At 41.3% G+C, this 22500-nt stretch overlaps 1 protein-coding gene across 1 annotated transcript in view; it reads left to right on the top strand.

Moving 5' to 3' along the window:
• The window catches only part of LOC144688644 (solute carrier family 35 member C2-like), a 32989-nt gene that overhangs the window by 3816 nt on the left and 6673 nt on the right, over positions 1-22500 (top strand). Inside the window, exons 3-8 of the mRNA XM_078555454.1 lie at positions 1948-2011; positions 3100-3172; positions 6957-7125; positions 14535-14618; positions 17093-17268; positions 20169-20298. Coding sequence (XP_078411580.1) covers positions 1948-2011; positions 3100-3172; positions 6957-7125; positions 14535-14618; positions 17093-17268; positions 20169-20298 — 696 coding nt within the window. The remainder of the gene's footprint in view (positions 1-1947; positions 2012-3099; positions 3173-6956; positions 7126-14534; positions 14619-17092; positions 17269-20168; positions 20299-22500) is intronic.

The raw sequence follows: 22500 nt of genomic DNA on the forward strand, positions 1-22500 counted from the left end.
TGAAATTTACACAAAATAAAATTTAATTGCCTATCCTCATTGCTTCTGTCCTGATACCAACCTGGAGATTCTCCTGTTCTTACCGCTGGCGTTGGGCGTATTGGGAGGATTTGCAGGGTTGATAATCAACCTGTTGGCTGCATTATGATGACTGCACCTTCTGTGCCCATCAAGGCCTGATGTGGGACTCTAACCCGGAGCTTCTGACTCAGAGGTAGGGACGCTACCCACTGCGTCACAAAACCTCCCCACACATAGCTAGGACCCATAAATATTCCCATAAGAACATCTTTTATTTGAAGGAAATAAGTAGAGTCGAAGGAGAAAGCTGTCCATTTTGAGAACATTCAGCCAGGTGGAGGAAGGTGGTAGTTCTGTTAAAGGAAGAAGCGGAGGGTCAGCATGCCATCAGGTTGGGAGTGGAGGTCGTGGGGGACTGGACATTTGTGGTGAAAAGGAAGAGTTTAGGGCTATGAAACCGAAAACTGTTAAAGTAGCTGAGGGTGCCAGAAAAGGCACAGCTGTTGGCCATTAGGGACTGGACAAGGGGGACAAACGATAAAGTTTAGACAGGAAGTTTGGGAAGGAGATAGAGGCAGTTGTGAGGGGTTGGGGAACTGTGAGGTTGGTGACCATGAAGGGAAGATCTCCAGAGGAAATGAGGCTAGTAATGGTCCAGGAAACAATAGCTTATTGCCTGATGTTCAAAACTGGGGTCATAGTCCAGAGAAAGGTAGGAAGAGGTGTCAGTGCGTTGGCCTTCAGCATCTGCAAGAAAGAGGATGGTTCTCCAAACAGCAGCAGCATCACCTTTGTCAGCAGATTCAGTGACAGTGTCAGGGTTGAACCTGAGTGAAGTAACTGCGGCAAGTTCAGGGGGAGGTAGGTTAGAGTGAGTGAGGGGAACAGAGAAATTGAGCTGGCCGATGTCATGCAAGCAGTTCCCAACGAAAAGCTCTGGAAAGGGGAAGAGGCCAGAAGGAAGGGTCCATTGGAACGAGAATTCTGAAAATGCAAGAAGAGGTCTGCTGTGCAGGGGGAGACTCCTGGTTGAAGAAGTGGACACAGGGATGAAGGCAATGGAAGAAGAGGTCAGCATCATTCCGAGCTCAAAATTCATGAGGTAGGGGCATACGTAAGGTCGGATCATTTTGGGCTGGAAGGGAAGGTCAGAGGGAATAATGAAAACAGGGTAGGGGTGTGATTGGAAAAAGGGATGGACCAGTGGAAAGTGAGGGGAAAGAAGGATCCAGAGGGAAGTTGGTATCTAAGCATTGACGAAGCTTGTGATCCTTGACGCCCGAGAGGAAGAAAAAAACATATATTGTTAAAGTATCAGATAAGGGGAAGCATGATCATGGAACTGTGGACCAGGCCAACTCTGAAAGAGAGCAAGTTGATACTGTTAAAAAGAAGGGTTAAGAGCCTGCACTTGGTGGTGCACAGTGTTGAGTGTTGACCCTGGGAAGCAGTGAAAGCAGTAGTTTTGAAGAACACTTAATATCTTTGAGACATCCAAAATCATAGGTAGATCAGAAACATGAATGGTGGAAATCAGGACCAGTTCATAAAGAAGGAGTTGTGGTTGTGAACGCTAGTTTTAGTAGATAACTGATCAAATATGAAAAAACAATAAAATTGAATATTGGTAAGTGAACATTGAGAACTTTATAGTAACATTGAGAAATTGGATGAGAGGGACAGAGAATCTTGTTGAAAGAATGCTAGAAAGTGTCAGATTAAAAAATGTGAACAAAGCAAACAGACAAATTTTGGCAGATGAAAAGAAAAGCAACAAGGCGCACAAAAAGGATTAGAATGGAGAAGCTGTAATCGTACTATACAATGCTAATGGATGAAAACAATGTCATAAGCAATCAACTAATGATCATCTTCATTGTGTTGACTTTTTTTCTACTGAATTTTTTTTAAACCCTGCTATTACAGCCTTTGCAACTGCCTTAGACATTGGACTGTCGAACTGGAGCTTCCTGTTCATCACAATCTCACTGTAAGTCACCCATCTTTGCTAATGCGATTGGTCATGACATAGATATTCTATTTAACTGTCAACATAATTTGACATAGTTTGAATAACTATATTCTTAATCAACTGCTTTTATTCATGGAATTTTATAAACTTTTTGTAATGTGCTTTTCAACTAATCCCTGACTTATGGGACTCTGATAGCCCTCACTAATAACCAACATGCTCCAGTCAGTAATAAAAACAAAAAGCTAAAAGCTACTGCGGATGCTAGAAATCCAAAACAAAAACAGAATTATCTGGAAAAACTCAGCAGGTCTGGCAGCATCGGTGGAGAAGAAATCAGTTAACGTTTCGGGTCTTCATGACCCTTCGGCAGAACTGAGTATAGTTAGGAGAGACCTCTCCTAACTATATTCAGTTCTGCCGAAGGGTCATGAAGACCCGAAGCGTTAACTGATTTCTTCTCCACCGATGCTGCCAGACCTGCTGAGTTTTTCCAGGTAATTCTGTTTTTGTTTTGGATGCTCCAGTCAGTGTTGTTTAGTATTGAGTTATTTCTCTATATTGAAGGAGGAATGTAGCTAGGCTTTTAATAATTGGATTGTTGGTACCTTTTTACACCTTTTAAGATCTGTGCACTACTGATGCCGATCTCTAACTGCGCCTTCAGCTGTCTATGCCTAAACTCTGGAATTCCCTACCTAAACCTCTCTGTCTCCCTCTCTTCTCTCTCCTCCTTTAAGATGCTTCTTAAAACCTGCCTCTTTGATCAAACCTTTAGTCACTTTCATGTCTCCTTTGACTTGTTATGAAGCACCTTGGAATATCTTATCTGTGTCTGACTGGGTCTTCCTCCAAAAGGACACTTAACTTTCCCTGCTTGTTCATGTAGTTCAGGGATTAAGCAGCAGAAACCAAGGATTGAATCTGGCACCGTCCTGATCTGTGTAGTCCCAGTATCTACCAGACCATCATGGTGTTTTCCACATGGTTTAGTGACAAATTTCTCAGCTGAACACATGTTTGACAGGCTTCTAACTGCTCATAACTGAGATTATGTATGTTTATTCATTGTATTGGTTCTAATTGCTGCTCTTTCTTCATTTTAGGTACACAATGACAAAATCAACTGCCATCTTATTTATTTTATTCTTTTCAGTTGTATTCAAATTGGAGAAATTGGTAAGATTGCCATTTCAACTACCAGTTTAAATCATTATTGAAATCAACCTAGTGTAAATGTGATAAGAAGTTATGCGTTGGTAGATTAGTTTTTCGTTGAAGAACTGGTAGGGGAGAAATACAGTGCAACTCAAGGTGAGGATGGTGGTTCAGAGGTGAAGAACCTTGTTGATAATGTGATTTAGGGCCTTTGGAAGGGTGGTTTAGGTATAAGGAAATAATAGTTGATCTGGATTTGAGTGGAAGATTTGTGGTAGTATACAGGCATTGTGGATGTAAAGCACTGTACATGTGCCCTTCATTATTTTTTTCTCCCTTTTCCTCCTAGAAGTTCTGCTGTATGGTCCCATGGGCACTGACATGACCCCAGCACCTTGCTAGGTGACTGTTTTCATGGGTCCGGCATGCTCTTCCACCATGAGGGCCTTGTCCAGCTGATTCTTTCCTAGCCCAGTAATCAGGCTCCAACACATTCCAGCGAATTGCTGGATAATAATCAGAAGTGGGAACGTTGAGTTTTATTTCCCCTCCTCCGCACAGCAAAGGTCAAGCATCAATTGTACTCCACCCCTCCCCTCTCCCATATCAGTGATAGCTAACTTTGTAGAGGTCCAATTTTACTCCAAGCACTACACATCTTTACTGATTGAACAAACACATGGATTGTGTAACTGGAGGAATACAAATGTGGCACGTAACTTGACAACCTATGAAGTAACCTGAAATGTTGCTGTAGTGTTCCAGCCCCCTGGCACCAGATATCAAGAGTCAAGAAGTGAAACTGCATCCTAAAACATTTAGGAATCAAGAAAGGTCATTTGTCCAAACTAGCTGTTCAATTTTTAATCTCAAACTAACAGTAGGCAGGATGAACTCAAGAAGCTAGGCACCATCCAGGCCAAAGCAATCCGCTTTATCAACCTCCCATCCATGATCTTAAAAATCCAGTCCCTCCATGACTGGTGCACCATGTGTGCTTTCTACAGGATGCACATGTATCAACTTACCAAGGTTTTCTATAACAGCAGCTCCCAAACCTGTGTCCTCTGTCACCTAGAAGAAAAGGGCTGAAGGCACTTTGGAACACCACCACCTTCGTGTTCTCTTCCAAGTCACAGGCTGTTCTGAATTGGACGTATATCACCATTCCTTCACGGTCGCTGGGTCAAAATCCTGGAATTCCCACCTAAAGGCACTGTGGGTGTGCCTACAACACACGGACTGCAGGGTTTCAAGAGTAAGGTCAACCACCACTTTCTTGAGAGCAACAAGGGATGGGCAATAACGGCCTAGCCTGAGAACATTTTTTTAAAAACTGCATGTGATTGTGCATTATTCTGTGAATGGTCACAAAAATTGCAGGTTGTATAAAACACAAGCTCTGCAACATTGCACTGTAGAAAGTCTAAGTACTCTAAATGATGGAAGTCTGAAATAAAAAATGGAAATGCTGGGAATACTCAGCAGGTCAGGCAGCAGCTGTGGAGAGAGAAACAGAGTTAACGTTTCAGGTCTATGACCTTTCATCAGAACTGTGAAAGTTAGAAATGTAATAGATTTTAAGCAAGCATAGAGGCAATGAAAGTGGGGAGGAAGGAAAGAAACAAAAGGGAATGTTGGTGATAGGGTGGAAGACGGGAGCAAATTAATGACATAATAAACAAATGGTGCAAAGCAAAAGAAAAAAATTGTGTCTAGGTGAGGTATTAATGAGAAAACGTAGAATCATTACCAACCGCTGCCATTCAAAAACAAAAATGGGAGCAGAAGATATGATTCAAAGCTATTGAATTCAATGTTGAGTCTAGAAGGCAGTAAAATGCTGAAAGATGAGGTGCTGTTTTTTGAGCTAACATTGAGCTTCACGAAAACAGTGTAAGAGGCTGAGGTCAGATTGGGAATGGAGCAGAGAATTAAAATGACAGACGATCGGAGGCTTGGGGTCACATTTGCAAACTGAATGGAGGTGTTCTTTAAAATGGTCACCCAAGCTGCATTTTGCCTCCCTGAGGGGAGACCACCCTGAGCAGCAAATGCAGTACACTAAATTAAAAGTACAGGTAAGTTGTTGTTTCACCTAGGAGTATTTTGGGGCTTTGGACTGTGATGGGATGAGTGAAATAGAGCTGCTTCAAGGTATGCTGTGACTAGGGTGAGTGAGACTGCACAGTGTGAAAATGGGTATAATGTAGCCAGGGGTGTTGGTTTAAAAAAAAGAGCAGTGCAATGTAAACATAGTGACATTTTTACACTGTATATACACTGCTGGTTAAATTTCCAGGTGAAGTTCTTGGGCCTTAAGGGTGGCATTCCTTGTCCTTAGTGCTGTATATTTTAAAGATAGTTTGTATATTTTTAAATTGCAAATAATGGATCTTTAGAAGATGCATCACAGACCATTAAAAGAAAACAAACCAAGCATTAGGTTTTATGTCTAGAGGGATTGAATTGAAAAGTAGGGGAAGTTTGTTAAACCTGTATCGAACCTTGAATAGACCACATTTAGAGTACTATGTGTGGTTCTGGCCACCATTTTATAAAATGGAAATAAAGGCTCTAGAGAGGGTAGAGGGATGCTTACAAAGATGATATCAAAAATTTATGGGTATAGATATCAGGGAAGGATTGACAGGCTGGGGTCACTTCTCTCTTGAAAAAGAATGTTGAAGGATGACCAAATAGAGATCTCTAAAATGATGAAAGGTTTTGATTATGGAGTGATTATGGAGAGAATGTTTCCTTTTGAGAAAAAGAGTATTACTAAAGGCCATCCATATAAGATGGTCACCAAGAAATCCAATATAAATTCAGAATAAACTTATTCACCCAAAGAGTGGTGAGAATGTGGAACTTTGTACCACAGAGAGTGATTGAAGCGAATTATATTGATGCATTTAAGGGGAAACCAGACAAGCATATGAGGGAAAAACGATAGAGTTGTGATGATATATTTAGATGAGGAAAAATGAGAGGAGGCTCAAGTGGAACATTAGCACCAGCATGGGCTGGTTGGGCCAAATGGCCTGTTTCTGTACTGTATATCCTATGTAATTCTTTGCAATGTCACTTATGAAATTTTAAACCACTATTGTCCCACGTGATGATCAGTAACTTTGAACAGGCTTCTGTGAAGTTGGAGGAGCAGCTCTCAGTATGCAGGTTTATTGTGGAGTGCGTCAGCATAACTTTGCCATTAACTGGCTGTTGCTGCAGGTGGAGACTGCACTGCCACGTAACCTTGGAAATTGCTATGCCAACTGACAGTGGACTTGCTATTTGATAAGTGACCTTTTATGAGGCTGATAAAATGGGGAGATATAGAATATGGCGAGGGCGTGGTTTCTAGGGCAGTTCTTTCATATACTGACAATTGCCTCCAGAGGTATATGGCTCAATGTCACTTGGCATTTTTTTTTGCTTAATTTCATGAGTATAAAACAATTTTGGGAAACCTAAAATTAAAATAAGGTGCCAGAAAACTTACCTTTTTTCTATTTTCTTAATAACTTTGAACAAAGAAAAAGGATCCTTGTAGAACAAAATTATAATATCGTTCCTGGTACCCACTATATACTCCAGTCCTTGTTAGTACCCACTGGTTGCAGAAGGTCTCAAGCGTGTAGACTTCAATTGCTTCCTCTCCAGGGCCATGAATGACTGATCAGCTGTTTTCTGAAAGTGTGTTTTGGATGGGAGCCTTGTCTGTTTAATGGGTGGAGATCTACATGATTGTTGGCAATTGTTTTTGAATAATCTGTTGCCTTTGCCAATTTTTTGTTTCCAGCGGCCATGGTTGATCATGGTAATCTTGTTAATAGCTGGAGGCCTCTTCATGTTTACGTACAAGTCAACCCAGTTTAACACAGAGGGATTCATACTGGTATTGGTTGCATCCTTCCTTGGAGGGATACGGTGGACGCTGACACAGATTCTTACCCAAAAGGCAGACCTAGGTAATGTCAAAATATCAGTATCACAGCTTGTTAGAGTGGGACAGAGTCCATAACACGGTAGCTATGTGGTGGGATTTTGTGTAGAGGTTGCAATATGTGCAATGTTGTACACGTACTGTGTTTTTTCTATTTGCGTGCAAAGCCTTTCTCCACATAGAGGCCAACCACTCCTTCATGTTCAACATGGGCGCTAACTTGCATGAAATACTGAGGGAGAGCTAAGTCACTGAGGGAGTGAATTGAAAATTCATATGCTCTAAAAGGAACAAAAGAAAGTCTTGCATTTAACTAGCGCCTTTTACAACCACCAGACATCTCAAAGTGCATTACAGCTAATGAAGTATTTTCTTGTAATCACATCATAATGTACAAAACATGTCAACCAATTTGCACACAGCAAACTCCCACATACAGCAATGTGATAATGATCAGATAATCTTGTTTATTTTTGTGATATTGATTAAGGGATAAATATAAACAACAGGGATGAACTCCCCTCCTTTTCTTCAAAATAGTGCCATGGGATCTTTTACATACATTCGAACATACAAATTAGGAGCAGGATAGGCCATTCGGCCCCTCGACTGCTCTGCCATTTGATAAGATCATGGCTGATCTGATTGTGGTTTCAACTCCACTTTCCTGTCTACCCCCTATATTCTTTGATTCCCTTTCTAATCAAGGAGCCCTAGCAAAACTGGAGTCAATGGGAATCAGAGGGAAAATCCTCCGTTGGTTCGAGTCACACCTAGCACAAAGGAAGATGATTGTGGTTGTTGGAGGTCAATCATCGCAGTTCCAGGACATCACTGCAGGAGTTCCTCAGAGTAGTGTCCTAGGCCCAACCATCTTCAGCTGCTTCATCAGTGACCTTCCTCCCATTATAAGGTCAGAAGTGGGGGTTTTCGCTGATGATTGTACAATGTTCAGCACCATTCGCGACTCCTCAGATACTGAAGCAGTCCATGTCCAAATGCAGCAAGATCTGGGCAGTATCCAGGCTTGGACTGTCAAGTGGCAAGTAACATTCACACCACACAAGTGCCAGGCAATGACCATCTCCAACAAGAATGAACCTAACCATCGCCCCTTGACATTCAATGCCATTGCAATCACTGAATCCCCCAAAATCAACATCCTGGGGGTTGCCATTGACCAGAAACTGAACTGGACAACCATATAAATACTGTGGCTACAAGAGCAGGTCAGAGGCTAGGAACCCTGTGGCGAGTAACTCACCTCCTGACTCCCCAAAGCCTGTCAGCCATCTACTAGGCACAAGTCAGGAATGTGATGGAATACTTCCCACTTGCCTGGATGAGTGCAGCTCCAACAACACTCAAGAAGCTCAATACCAGTCAGGACAAAGAAGCCCGCTTGATTGGCACCCCATCCACAAACAATCACTCCCTCTATCACTGATGCACAGTGGCAGCAGTGTGTACAATATACAAGATGCACTGCAACAACTCACCATGGCACCTTGAACAGCACCTTTCACACCCACAACTGCCACCAACCAGAAGGACAAGGACAGCAGATAGATGGGAACACCACTACCTGGTGGTTCCCCTCCAACCCACTCGCCATCCTGACTTGGAAATATATTGCTATTCTTTCACTGTTGCTGGGTCAAAATCCTGGAACTCCCTCCACCCACCAGCACTGTGGGTGTACCTACACCACATGGACTGCAGCGGTTCACAAAGGCAGCTCACCACCACCTTCTCAAGGCAACTAGGGATGGACAATAAATGCTGGTCTAGTCAGCGACACCCACATTCCAATAATGAGTTTAAAAAAATCTATCTTAACCTTAAAAGTATTCAACAACCCTGCCTCCATTAATCTATGGAGAAGAGAATTCTACAGACCATGGACCCTCTGAGAGAGAGAAATTTTCCAGTCCATTATTTTTAAACTCTGTCCCCTAGTTCTAATCTCTCCCACAAGGGGAATCATCCTCTCGGCATCCACCCTTTCAAGTCTCTTCAGGATCTTATATGTTTCAATAAGATCACCTCTTCTAAACTCCAATGGATATAGGCCCAACCTTCTTGTAAGAGAACCCCCTCATCCCAGGAATCAGTTGAGTGAACCTTCTCTGAAATGCTAATGTAATTATATCCTTTTTCAAATAATTTCCAAGCTTTTTTATTCCATTCCCCTTGCAATTAACACCAATATTCCATTTGCTTTTCTAATCACTTGCTGTACCTGCATACCAACCTTTGGGATACATGTGCCAGGACACCCAGATCCCTCTGTACAGCAGAGTTATGCAATCTCTCACCACTTAAATAATATACTGTTTTTCTATTCTTCCTGCTAAAGTGGATAGGTTGACATTTTTTCACATCATACTCCATCTGTCAAATTTTTGCCCACTTGCTTAACCTACCTGTAGAACTTTGCAGACTCCTTATGTCCCTTTTACAACTTACTCTTCTATCAATTTGTGTCGTCAGCAAATTTAACAATTCATTGATATAGATTGTAAATAGTTGTGGCCCCAGCACTGATAGCTGTGGCACTCCACTAGTCACAACTTGCCAACCCGAAAATGATCCATTTATCCGTACTAACTGATCCTCTACCCTTGTTAATAGCTTACCCCCTACACTGTGAGCTCTTATTTTGTGTGTTAACCTTTGATGCCGCCTCTTATCAAATGCCTTTTGGGAATTCAAGTACACCACATTTATAGGTTCCCCTTATCTATGTTACTTGTTATTTCCTCAAAGAACTCTAATACATTAGTTAAACATGATTTCCCTTTCACAAAACCATGTTGACTCTGTCTGATTGCATTAAGATTTTCTAAGTGCCCTGCTTTAACCTCCTTAAATAAAAGATTCTAGCATTTTCCCTATGACAGACATTAGGCTAAGTAGCCTGTAGTTTCCTGCTTTCTGTCTCCCTCCTTTCTTGAATAGAGGCGTTACATTAGCAATTTTCCAATCTGCTGGGACCTTTCCAGAATCTAGGGAATTTTGAAAAATTACAATCAATGCATCTTTGTAGCCACTTCTTTAAGACCCAAGGGTGCAAGCCATCAGGTCCTGGGGGCTTGTCAGCCTTTAGTTTGAACAGTTTTCTCAATATCCTTTCCCTGGTGATTGTAATTGTTTTGAGTTCCTCCCTCCCTTTCACCTTTTGACTTCCAAGTATCTCTGGGATGTTATTTGTCTCTCCTACAGTGAAGACAGACACAAAATATCTGTTCAACACTTCCCCCATTTCTTTGTTTTCTATTATTAATTCCCCAGACTCTCTCTCCAGAGGACCAATGCTCCCTTTAATTACTCTTTTCCTATTTAAATACTTATAGAAGCTCTTGATATCTGTTTTTATATTTCTAGCTAGCTTTCCCTCATACTCTAATTTCTTCCTTCTCTCTTTTTTGTTCATTCTTTGCTGGTTTTTAAATTCTGTCCAATCTTCTGATACACCACTATATTTCACAGAATTGTACACTTTTTCTTTCAATTTTTATATCCATCCGAGCAGGCAAATGCTGCCTCAGTTTAACACCTCATCTGAAAGTTGGTACCTCCAACAGTGCAGTACCCCCTTAGTATTGCACTGGAGTGTCAACATAGATATTTGTGCTCAAGCCCAGGAATGGCACATGAACCCAGAACCATGTAACTCAGAGGCATGATTGCTCCCAACTGAGCCACAGCTGACACTTTACGAGGTGACTCAGTGGAGAACAAGAATTGTAGGACAACTGATAAAGCAACAGGAACCGAAGTAGGCCATTTAATCCCTCAAGCCTGTTATGTAATTCAAATAGATCACAGCTAATTTGTATTGGAACTCCATCTACATATCTACCCACCTTGGTTCTGTAACTCTTAATACCCCTGCTTAACAAAAATCTATCGATTTCAGTTTTGAAATGTTTAATTAACCCCCAACTTCAATAGCTTTTTGGGAGAGAATTTCAGATTTCTGCTGTCCTTTGTGTGAAGGATTGTTTCCTGACATTATCTTTGAACAACCTAGCTCTAATTTTTAGGTTTTGCTCCCTTGTTCTGGATTCCCCACCAGATTGGGGGGAAATCTCTATCCACTTTATTAACTTCTTTTTTAAATCACCTTAAACACCTCAGTTAAATCCCCCCACAATCTTCTATACTCAAGGGAATACAAGTCTTGTCTATGCAACCTGTCCTCATAATTTAACCCCTTTAGCCCCAGTATCATTCTGCTGAATCTGCGCTGCACCTTCCTCGAGGCTAGTACATCCTACCTGAGGTGTACGTTTGCATTCCAGTCCCTTCGAGATTAAGGTCCAACATTCTATTAATTAACCTGTTTAATTATTTTTTACACCTCTTTCGTTTCGTATAACTCCAGTGCAAATGCAGACAACTAAGGCATTAGCAGAGGTTATGGGAATTAATTACCCCATCCTTAAGTATAATAAAAGTGATCTCTCAAAGAAACAAAAAGCGAGCAATTGCTTGCTCTGCTCCCTGTAAGTGGCTTCCTATCTTATCTGTGGATTTATTATATATTTTTGTGTTTTGCTGAAAAAAGACATTCTCTCGAAGCTTTTTGTCTTGCCATCAGGACAACCGCAGGAATACCAATGTGAGGAGAAGCAACAACTTTATACTGTATGAGAAAAGACTGCTGATTGGTTGGCAAGTGGACTCTGATTGGTAGAGATGTTGCCATGAAGAATGCATCAGTTAATGGTGATTCCAGTTAACTGCCAAGCATTTTTTGAAATTTTAAAATGGGCAGCTTGACTCTGATTGGTCAAAGCATTGCCCTGAGGAACAAACCAGCGAAAGGCTATCACTTATTTTGTTTAGCTGAAACAGGCACAATGTGTGTACATGTTCTTTCTGTCTGCAAAGAACAGGGCCCTGTGTATTAATATATGTGGCTTCCATTACACACTGCGAGCCCAACTGACAATCTTAAATTGGTTGTCAGTGTAATTTTTAGCACACTGAGGATTAATTAGCAAATGTTGTCCAATCGCAGAATCACATCTAATGTTGCAATTGCCCTGATGAGTGCAAGATGAAAAGCTTTGACAAAATATGTTTTTTCAGCAATGTTCAAGTTCTGTGCTACCAAGTGACTATTTATATATTTTTGTGTGAAATACAAATACTGTTGCACCTGGATTACTCAGCACTTCATCCCTTTAATCCAGCAGTGCTCAATTATAAACTCCATGATTGTGAGCTATGAGGAATGACAGGCACATTAGTGTGCGTGTCTTAACTGTTGCTGTTGGTAAAACTATGTCAGGCTTCAGTTGAATGGGGGCTCGAAGCAAGATTCTGCTTGGCCCAGACAAACTAGCAGAATTTGGATATCTACTGGCAACAATGAAAACAATTATGCTTTCTTTTTTTGGTATATTGTTGATAGAATGCATTACATTCCACTACTTCTAAAACGTGACTGATAACCGACTCCAGGTTTGTCACTAAACTGAATTGGGTGCTTTTTGAATGTAACTTGCACAGATGCACTGGTAGGTTAGGGGGTGGGGGGCTGGTGGCAGGCAGAAGGAAAGGAAATTGTACCATTACAGATAGTATATTTTGACACAATTTCAAAGAGCCGGATTTCCGCCATGGAGACAGGAAGCTCAAGTCAGAAAATCTCCTGATTTTGGCAGACACTTCCCCATGGAAATGACCTCCTGATGCACAATTTTCGCTTCGGTGGGGCAGGAGCATGATCAAGTCATGCTTGCTGCTCTCTGGAGGCAGCTCAGAGGCAGCCGCAGAGGTGGGCGGGTGCCAGGGTGGGCTTTTGAGAAGGTCTGCCCTGGTTATATAAAAGGTTGTTAGGCTTTCTAACCCTCATCCCTCAGCCTCATGCCTCCTGTGCCACCTCCATGATGATTCGTACCCCCATGCCACTTCCATGTGACTGCACACGCCACCTCCATAGCCACTCACCTAGTATAGCCCCCATGCCACCTCCATAGCTACTCATCTAGTATGCACTATCGTAGACCTCAGGAGCCATGTGGAGATGAAAAGAATAAACTTTAACAATTTAAGAGAGCTCTCATTCATAGGCACTTGATACTGAAACAAACCTCTCATTCATGAAGCTCATTCAAAGATTTTAACTCCCCTCAAGTGGTCAATATGTTATTTAAAAAACAAGCTTGTATTCACTAACCACATCAAGGACAGCCAATCCTGTAATAGTTTCTTAGAACTATCAATCAGGATGTGAATTCAGCCACCCTGCTAAGATAATTGGGCTTGGAGCTTTTGAATCTCAGCATTCGTAATATGCTCAGCTGTAATAACAGCCTTTGGGAAATGTTAACAATGAAGTCTATTGAAACTGCAGGTACAGATGGTAATTTTTTTTCTAAGTCACAGCATACCCTGTCAATCAATGCATCCCAGTAGCAGGTGTTTTTTTTAACCCTGACAGCTGCAGCCTGTTATTTTCATGTTTAAAGGGCTGGGAGTTAAATAACTTCAGATTATGAGACTTAAACTGACCTTATCCTCCCTTAGAGTGTTTAGACCTTCTCCATAAATTGGTGATTCATAACTGCAAGTTAAGGCCCTTGGAATAGTGAAAATGGGGTCTGTTTGAACCCAGCACTAATCTCAAATGATCCTGTTAAGTTCAGTTTCCCACCTGTGTGATTCACACCTTGTTCCCTTTCCCCTGTCAGCAAAAATGGGATCTGCTGGAAATTGTGTGGGACCAGGATTTCTACTTCTGAATCCTGTCATTTTTAAAGACCTCCAGAGTCGGCACAATTCCACGAAATGTGGCCTTAAGTGTTTATTTATGTGAATGAATTGGCTGAAATTTGCTTCGTTCTCCACTGCTTGCTAGCTTCTGCTTGGGTACAGATTACAATTGTGACCGCTGTACTCCAAGCCAATTTAAGACACATACATAACTTGTAAATTGAAAATAAAAGTCGGTGGTTATTGCCCAGTTGCTTTGTCATGGGGTTTGAAATTCGACATGTCCTACACTGTTTATGCCTAACTCCAGATGCTTGCTATTTAGCCTGAACGTGTATTCTGGTTCCAGAAGTTGCCAAGTATATCCTGACCTGTTCAAGACAGTCCATAAGTATCTGGGTACACTTTATGCATCCTTGGTGCAGAGGTATTTGCAAATCTTGTTTGATTTTTATACCAGTTTTAATCAGGTTTCATGTCCCATGTTGATGCTCCTTATATTGAATATTTGTAATGACAGTTTTTGCCAGTGTGATGACCATTATTTTGCTTTCTTTTTCCATGTTCTTGGCTTTATTTTGGCTATTATAAAGTCATTTGCAGTAAAACGTTTGTTTTCAAATTGAAGTAGATTTTTGCTATTTCAGTTTTCCAAGGAATATCAGGATGTGACAAAATGGCTAAACTTTAATCTGCTTTGCTCAGGTTTACAGAATCCCATTGACACCATGTACCATCTCCAGCCACTGATGTTTATTGGCCTTTTCCCACTGTTTGTATTCAATGAAGGTATGTTTGGTTGTTTTGTTGAGATGATGGCCAACTTGACTCAGCAAGGACCAAATAAAGCTCACCATAATCAGTGTACATATTGTATCCCATCCCTTGCCTAATGGGCCTGCAATGAGTGTCACATTGTCTCTGTGCAAAATTTGTGTTTGTTTGCCTTTGAGATTCTACATGAACTGTCGCAAATTGTTATACTTGTTCCATTTTTATAATGTTTTTTAAAAAACTTCTAGGAAAACCTTTACAGGCTGTGTTATTGTTTTGATCTTAATTGATTTACAGCCTATTTTTTAAATAATTAAATGTATTAAACAAAAAAATCATTTGGGATGTTTATTCAAATTGTAGGATAATTTTTCTGATTTACATTGATGGCCCTGGGCTGTGGGAGTACTAGAAATGGGATGGTAGGGTCAGAGAAAGATGGTGAGGTGTTGAAAGATTGGGAAAGAGAGTAGTAGGCATGAGTTCATGGGAAGGTAGGTCCCAAGAGTGTTTGGAGCAGAGACAAGTTATACAAGAACTTTTGAAGACAAGAAAGGTGTGAGAAAACTTGGAAAAGAATTGTGAGATTTGGGTGGAGGCTTTTTGGGAGCATTGAGCAGTCAGTGCCAGGATTTAATAGAAATGGGACATGCTGAGTGAACATCTTCAAATGACACAGGTTTCTTCTCCTCCCTTCTGAAAGTAGTCATGTATCGGTTCCATTTTCATGTGTACCTGGATAGTGAGTGTTGGCAAACTGTGGAGTGCATCGCAGCCCTGCCTTCACCCCATACCCATGTGTGCCTCCTTGTCAGCAAGGGTCCTCATTAATTATTCACCACTGTAAATGTATTTATTCATGAATTTTCCCTCAGTGCTGTTTGCCGTGTCTGTAATTTTAATTTTATAACAGGTTTAATGTGTTGAGGTACACTGAGATATAATTTGTATTGACATTTTGCCACTCTGTAATTAGTATCTGTCTTGTTTTTGCATATTTGCTGTATGTCAAGCTTTTGTCTTTTTTCACCTTTGCTCTTTCCTCACACCCTCCACCCCCTCCTGGCCACTTCCTCTCCCTTTCCCTCCTTCCCTAAAAGCACCCTGTTGCTAGACAGTCCTCAGGCCACCCCAAAATACTTTGTAGTCAGTACATTTTAACAAGTAAATCAGTTGTTTGCTATTTAGGCAAATACAGCAATCAAATATGTGCATCCCAGAGTTTCTCACCATCAGAAAGTGAGATGACCACCAGGTAATCTGTGTGGGTGATATTGGCTGAAGGAGGAACGTTGGTCAGGCAAATGAGGTTTGAGTTTAACATCTCAGAGACTGCATCTCCAGCAATGTACTGCACTGAAGTGGTCGCCCTGACTATGACTTAAACCCCTGATTTTTGACTTGGAGAAAAGAGCAGTACCATATAGACAAGCTGATACCAGAATCCAAAATCCTTTTCATTTTAGAGAAGCTATTTTAAGCTTGTGTAGAATCTTGGTTACTCCACAATTACTGTGGACAGTTCTTGTCTCCATAAGAGTGTAAGAAATAGGAGCAGGAGTAAGCCACTCAGCTCCCCAAGCTTGCTCTGCCATTCAATAAGGGTGAGGCTGATTTGATTGTGCCCTTAACTCAACTTTCTTGCCCACCACTCCCTCATAACCCTTGACCTCCTTGTGGATCCATATTCTAAAAGGATAAAGAGGCACTGGAGAAGGTGCAAAAAGATCAACAAGGATGACACCAGAACTGAGAGGTTATACCTCTTGGGAAACTTTGAACAGGCTGGGACTATTCAGAGGTTTTTAAAATTATGGAAGAGTTTGAGAGGGTAGACCTAGATTCTACTTGTGTGGGAGACCAAAACTGGAAGACACAAATATAAGATCACCACCAATAAATCTAATAGAGAGTTCAGGAGAAACAACTTTTAACCGGACAATGGTTAAAATATGAAACTCGCTATTGCAAGTAGTATTTTAGGCGAATAGCATTGGTGTACTTAAGGGAAAGCTAAATAAGTAAATGAAGGAGAAAAATATGCGAAGATATGAATTAGGAGCAGGAGTAGGTAATTCGGCCTTTCGAGCTTGTTCCATCATTCAGTAAGATCATGGCTGATCTGCTTGTGACCTTAATGCCACTACCCTGTCTACTCCCCCTCCCCCCACTTTAAATTCTTGACGAGCAAAAGAATCTATCTACCTCGGCCTTAAAAATATTAAATGACCTGGCCTCTACCACTCTGGGGAAGATAGTTCCACAGACTCAACCCTCCGAGAGGGAAGAATAAAGGATATGCAGATCGGGTTAGGTGATTAGGAGTGGGAACAGGTTTAAGTGGAACATAAAAAAGTTGAGCTGAATAGTCTGTTTCTGTGCTGTGCATTGTGTCGGGGTGTAAAACTATAATTCTATATTGAAATTGAATCACTATTGCTTAGCTGGTCCTCTGTGCTCTACTAATGTTGAGTTTTCCCTTTCTCAAGGACTAAGTCTGTCTGCCTCGGAGAAACTGTTTCGTAACCATGAGACGTCGACTTTGCTGCATATGATGCTTGTATTGGCTGCAGGGGGATTTCTGGCATTTGGATTGTGCTTCTCTGAATTCCTATTGGTTTCTAAAACCTCCAGCTTGACCCTATCTGTAGCAGGCATTTTTAAGGTGAGCCATTCTGGTCTCATGATCATCAGGTGTTTGTTCGGACAATGAAAGCAAAAAGAATTGCAGGTGCTGAAATCGGAAATAAGAACACCATCCTGAGAATGCCGATTGGATCATTGAGCATTTGAAAGAGAAGGTTAGGTTGGTGGTTTGGGCGGGACCCTTCATCGAATCTCTGTATTGGCCCGTCATTATAGGAGTGGTTTGAAATTCTCAATGCGGTTGATCATAATGGCACATAGATTGCAAACATTATCTGTGCTGTAATCGTCCTCGTAATATGCAAAAAAATGCTTTTTTAAAAGGAAGACTTTTTTTTTGTATATGGCTATCTAAGCAACTCCTGCTTGAAACTGTGTGATTGAAGGAGGGAATGAGTTTGGCTATATTAAAACTAGAAAATACTGGAAATACACCGCATGGGTCATTTGGCATCTGTAAAGAAATGAAGGTCTTCACGTTTAGGTTGTATACCCTCACCAGAACCTAACTTAGCCATGGTGCCATCCTGCTGATTGGCAAAACATGAAAATTCGTGTTTCACAAGGATTGGTGCTGAGACAAAATGTAGGAAGTGGTGTTGGAACCAATGTTGTTGGTCATTCACTTTCACAGTTTGGACTTGGGAATTGGGAAAAAAATTTCAAACTTTACAGACGACATCAAATTAGGGGGTATAGTTGATACAGAGAACTATGCAAAATGCAGGAAGATATTAACAAACTTGGAGAATAGGTGTGTAATTTGCAAATGAACTTCAATATAGATAAGTGTGAGGTGGTGCATTTTGGTGGGAAGAATAAGGATGTCACATACTCTTTCAAGGATAAGTTTCTAAATGGGGCAGATGAGCAGAGGGATCTGGCGGTACAGATACAAAAATCCCTAAACATGGTGACACAGGTTAATAAAGCCATAAAAAGTAAATAAAGTTCATTTCTAGAGGGACAGCACTGAAAAGCAGAGAAGTTATATGAAGCTTTTACAGAACCTTGGTTAGACCACACTTGGTGTACAATGAACTGGTCTCTATTACAAAAAGGATATAGAGACACTGGAGAAGGTGTATAAATGAATTACTAGAATGATACCAGAATTTGGATGTTAAATCTATCCTCAGAAAAGATTGAACAGTTTGAGTTTTTTTTTCTGGAAAGGGAGAGAGTTGAGAGGTGATTTGATAGGTCAAGTGTTTGATAGGGTAAATGTAGAGAAGGTATTTCCATTTATGGGTGAGACAGAGTTAGGAGTCATAAATATAAGATTCTGGTTAGAAAATGGAACTTGCTGCCGCTTGGATTTGTTGAGGCAACTAGCATAGATGCATTTAAGGAGAAGCTATCTTAGCATATGAAGGAGAAAAACAGAGGAACTGTTAATGGGAATTAGAAGAAATGGGATAGAAGAAGGCTTGTGTGGAGCATAAACACCAGCACGGGCCTGTTGGGCTGAATGAAATTCTGTACTGGTAAAACTGTAATATCATGATACTTGCTGGCTAGGTTTGCACATGATATGGCCACTTAAATGAGGTGCCAGTTGGCTATTTGCTAGCTAAGAGCGATTTGGCTCCTGATACCTTATATAAAAGCCTGCACCTTCAAAAGGGGGCAAGAAGAAACTGCATGCTATAGACTTTCTCTCTTGACAGTTTTGTCCCTCACCACCTCTCCTGAAGGCATTTGCTCCTTGCTGATTATACATTTAATGTGTGGTGTTGGTGAGTGAAAAGTGTGAGCTTTTACTATTTGGCTATGGGACATATCACAGCTGAGCCAGAGTGTGGGGATTGAACCTGAGATCTTCCAAGTGTGTACAGTTCAGCTACATACTGGATAAACCTAATAACCAGGTGAGTTCCATTACTTAGTTTAATTGAGAGAGGATATTTTGCTGTCTTGAGAGTTTGCCCTGATTTATCACTAGACTCTTCTAAATTTTCAGGCTTTCGCTTTTGAAGGGCTAAAGCTTTTAGTCAAAGAGAGTGAGTGAATCCTGTGAGAATATAGTGGATTTCAGTTGAATTTCATGATGAGACAGCTAGGTTTGATGTTGCTGTCTTGCATATCTTTGTGGAATGTACAGTGGTAACTAAAAGGCAAGTTAACCTATTTTAGCTTGTGATTTTTAAACTTCAGTTTAAAACAAAACAGGTTTGAAGATTTGTTTAAAAATTAAACTTTCTTTACTAGTCTCCAGATACAAAAAGGATATTCTAAACTCTTCCCCCCTCCACCACTACCCACTGCTGTACAGCTGAGCTTTGTGCCTGCTGAGGATATGTTGCAGAACAGACTGAGCTTAATAGACCTCCTTGCTTTTGTGTTCTGTTCTGCTGAAAATGAAGCCTTGTACTTTGACAAGGCAATAAAGAGTGCAATATTTAGATATCCCATTATCACTACTTTTCTTCAGGCTACCGACTTAAGTATCCTATTTGTGAATGGAAGTTGTACTGCATTTGAAGTGTGTAATTTGAATTTCTGTCCCATTTGTGACTCTTTTGAATCAACCAAATAAATTAAGTTAACAAAATCAGGGACAAAGTAGAAGGCAGCCCCTTTAACAACAGAACAATCTGATGAACAACCTTTACTGAGATTAGATTTTAATACCAGATTTTTTAACTGAACTCAAACTCCACCAGCTGCTGCAGTGGGATTCAAACCCATGCTGCCCGAGTGCTGGAGTGCTAGTCTAGCGACAGCACCACTGCGTTGAACCAAAACAATAAACCCATTCAATTGCTGTACAGTTGAAACTAGGAAGAAAATCCATTTTAGCTGGTGTTAAGTGTTGTCAGAAAGCTCAAGTATATTTTTGGACTGTGCCTTATGTGCACTGGAAGGAGATCAAACTTGTGGAAATGGATCCCGAAGGAGTTTGTTATTCTTTTGCAGGAAGTGTGCACACTGGTCCTTGCTAGCCATGTGATGGGTGACCAATTAAGCATGTTAAACTGGCTAGGATTTGCAATGTGTCTCTCTGGAATCTCTCTACATGTTGCACTTAAAGCCATTTATTCCAAAGGTAAAACTATTTCTTTTTGAACTACAAGCTAAATCTTACTGTAATAGGATGAATGTGAATTTCAGTAAAAAGGTCAAATGTTAAGGCTCCATTATTATTGCTTTATGAAACAGAAATAAATATGGTAGCTAAATTATTTATGGTACAAGATTAGTAATCCAAATGTTGTGAGTTTAAGTTGATAATTGAATTCAATAAACCTGCTAATTTGTGGGTGAGTACCGGAAATATTAACTATTGACGCTGCCAGATCAAAACCCAACTGGTTCACAAATGTCCCTTCGGGGAAAGGAGCACCCATTCCAAGCTGGTCTGGATACTTGTGACTCCACTCACACACTTAATTTAAAGGACAAGGCGGTTGATGCCCTCAGTACTGCTCGGGATGGGCAATAAATACTGCCTTACCAGTGTTGCCAACACCACAAGAACAAATAAAATAAATTGTAAAACCTTTTAATGGAGTGACAAGTCAGTAGGAAAAGCACAGCCCATGAGGTAGCTTCAGTGTAAAATGATATTCTTGTGCACTGCTTCTCCCTCACATTTAGAAGGGACTTAAAGGGTTAAATTGAGGACAAGTTGCATAACTTGACTTCTATTTCTTTGAGTAGAAGAGATTAAAAGAATTTGGTAATTTAGAGACAGAGAAACTATTTCCTGTGGTGAAGGAATCAAGAACAGGGGAGATAACCTTAGAGCTGGGTCATTCAGGAGTGAAATCAGAAAACATTTTTCCACTCAATGGGTAGTAGAAGTTTGGAACTCTTCCTCCACAGAAGTCTATGGATGTTAGGGGAATTGGAGTTTTCAAGACCGCAATCAATAGATTTTTGTTAGGTAAGGGTGCCAAGAGGTATGGAGCAAAGGCAGATAAATGGAGCTGAGTCTGCAGATTGGCCGTGATCTAACTGAATGGCGGAGCAGGTTAGGATGGATTCATTGACCTAATTGTGTTCACATATTCCTATTTTCCTCAGACATTTCTTCAAAACTTGTCTTCACCATCAGCTCCAGGTGAATTCGTCTAACTGGTTCTGTTCGAATGCAGCCCAAAAAGCATTTACTTGTTTATGGATAGAGAGAGATGGAACAGTTTTTCAATTGACTTTTGGAAGTGCAGGTTTATGTTAGTGCCACAAGATGGCATGTTTTAAAATTTTCTCTCTGGGAAAACCTGAGAGCTGTTCAGGCTTGCAGAACAAGTAAAATCAGGATATAATGTTAGAAACATGGGTGATCTCATCACCTTATTCGATCTCCAAGAATTCATACAAACCAATTTTTAAATGATGTTTGTTTCCACAGACTCATAAGGCAGGATTTTCCGGTCCCACCCACTGGAATCATTGTGTGCAATGCGAAAAATTTGACGGACCAGCAAAAGGTCCATTGACTTTGGGCAGGAATTTCTGGTCCCAGGGCAGGAGAGACCAGAAAATCCCAACTATAGACTTTTTACTTGAAATTCCTCAAAAATACATAATTGCAGTCGTACAGCAAGCCTTCACTTAAAGTTGTGGTTGCTTTCCTGAAAATCACAACTTGAAGTGAATCTTGGGTTCCCATAGGAATCAGTGTCAAAGCCGGAGTTGATTCCTCTGGTTTTTCCAGCCAAGAAATGTCCAATGTACAAGTTGAAATACTGTCCAGTACATGTGCAGCACTGTGCATCCCGAGCTGGAATAACTTTCAAACTAAAATAAATCACTGAATACAACAGAGACAGTGCATATATTCAAATTAGATAACATTAATCACCTGAACAAGCCCTGAATAGCACAGCTTCAGTGTCTCACCAACAGCACTCCTGAAACTCAGCTCAACTTTTTGCTTGCTCTCTTTTCCCATTGTGTGTGTTGTGTGTCTGTCTCCCCCCTCTGTCTCTCCCCCCCCTCTGTCTCTCCCCCCCCTCTGTCTCTCCCCCCCCTCTGTCTCTCCCCCCCCTCTGTCTCTCCCCCCCCTCTGTCTCTCCCCCCCCTCTGTCTCTCCCCCCCCTCTGTCTCTCCCCCCCCTCTGTCTCTCCCCCCCCTCTGTCTCTCCCCCCCCTCTGTCTCTCCCCCCCCTCTGTCTCTCCCCCCCCTCTGTCTCTCCCCCCCCTCTGTCTCTCCCCCCCCTCTGTCTCTCCCCCCCCTCTGTCTCTCCCCCCCCTCTGTCTCTCCCCCCCCTCTGTCTCTCCCCCCCCTCTGTCTCTCCCCCCCC

The sequence above is a fragment of the Cetorhinus maximus genome, chromosome 13, assembly GCF_964194155.1.
Source record: "Cetorhinus maximus chromosome 13, sCetMax3.hap1.1, whole genome shotgun sequence".
Lineage (NCBI taxonomy): Eukaryota > Metazoa > Chordata > Chondrichthyes > Lamniformes > Cetorhinidae > Cetorhinus > Cetorhinus maximus.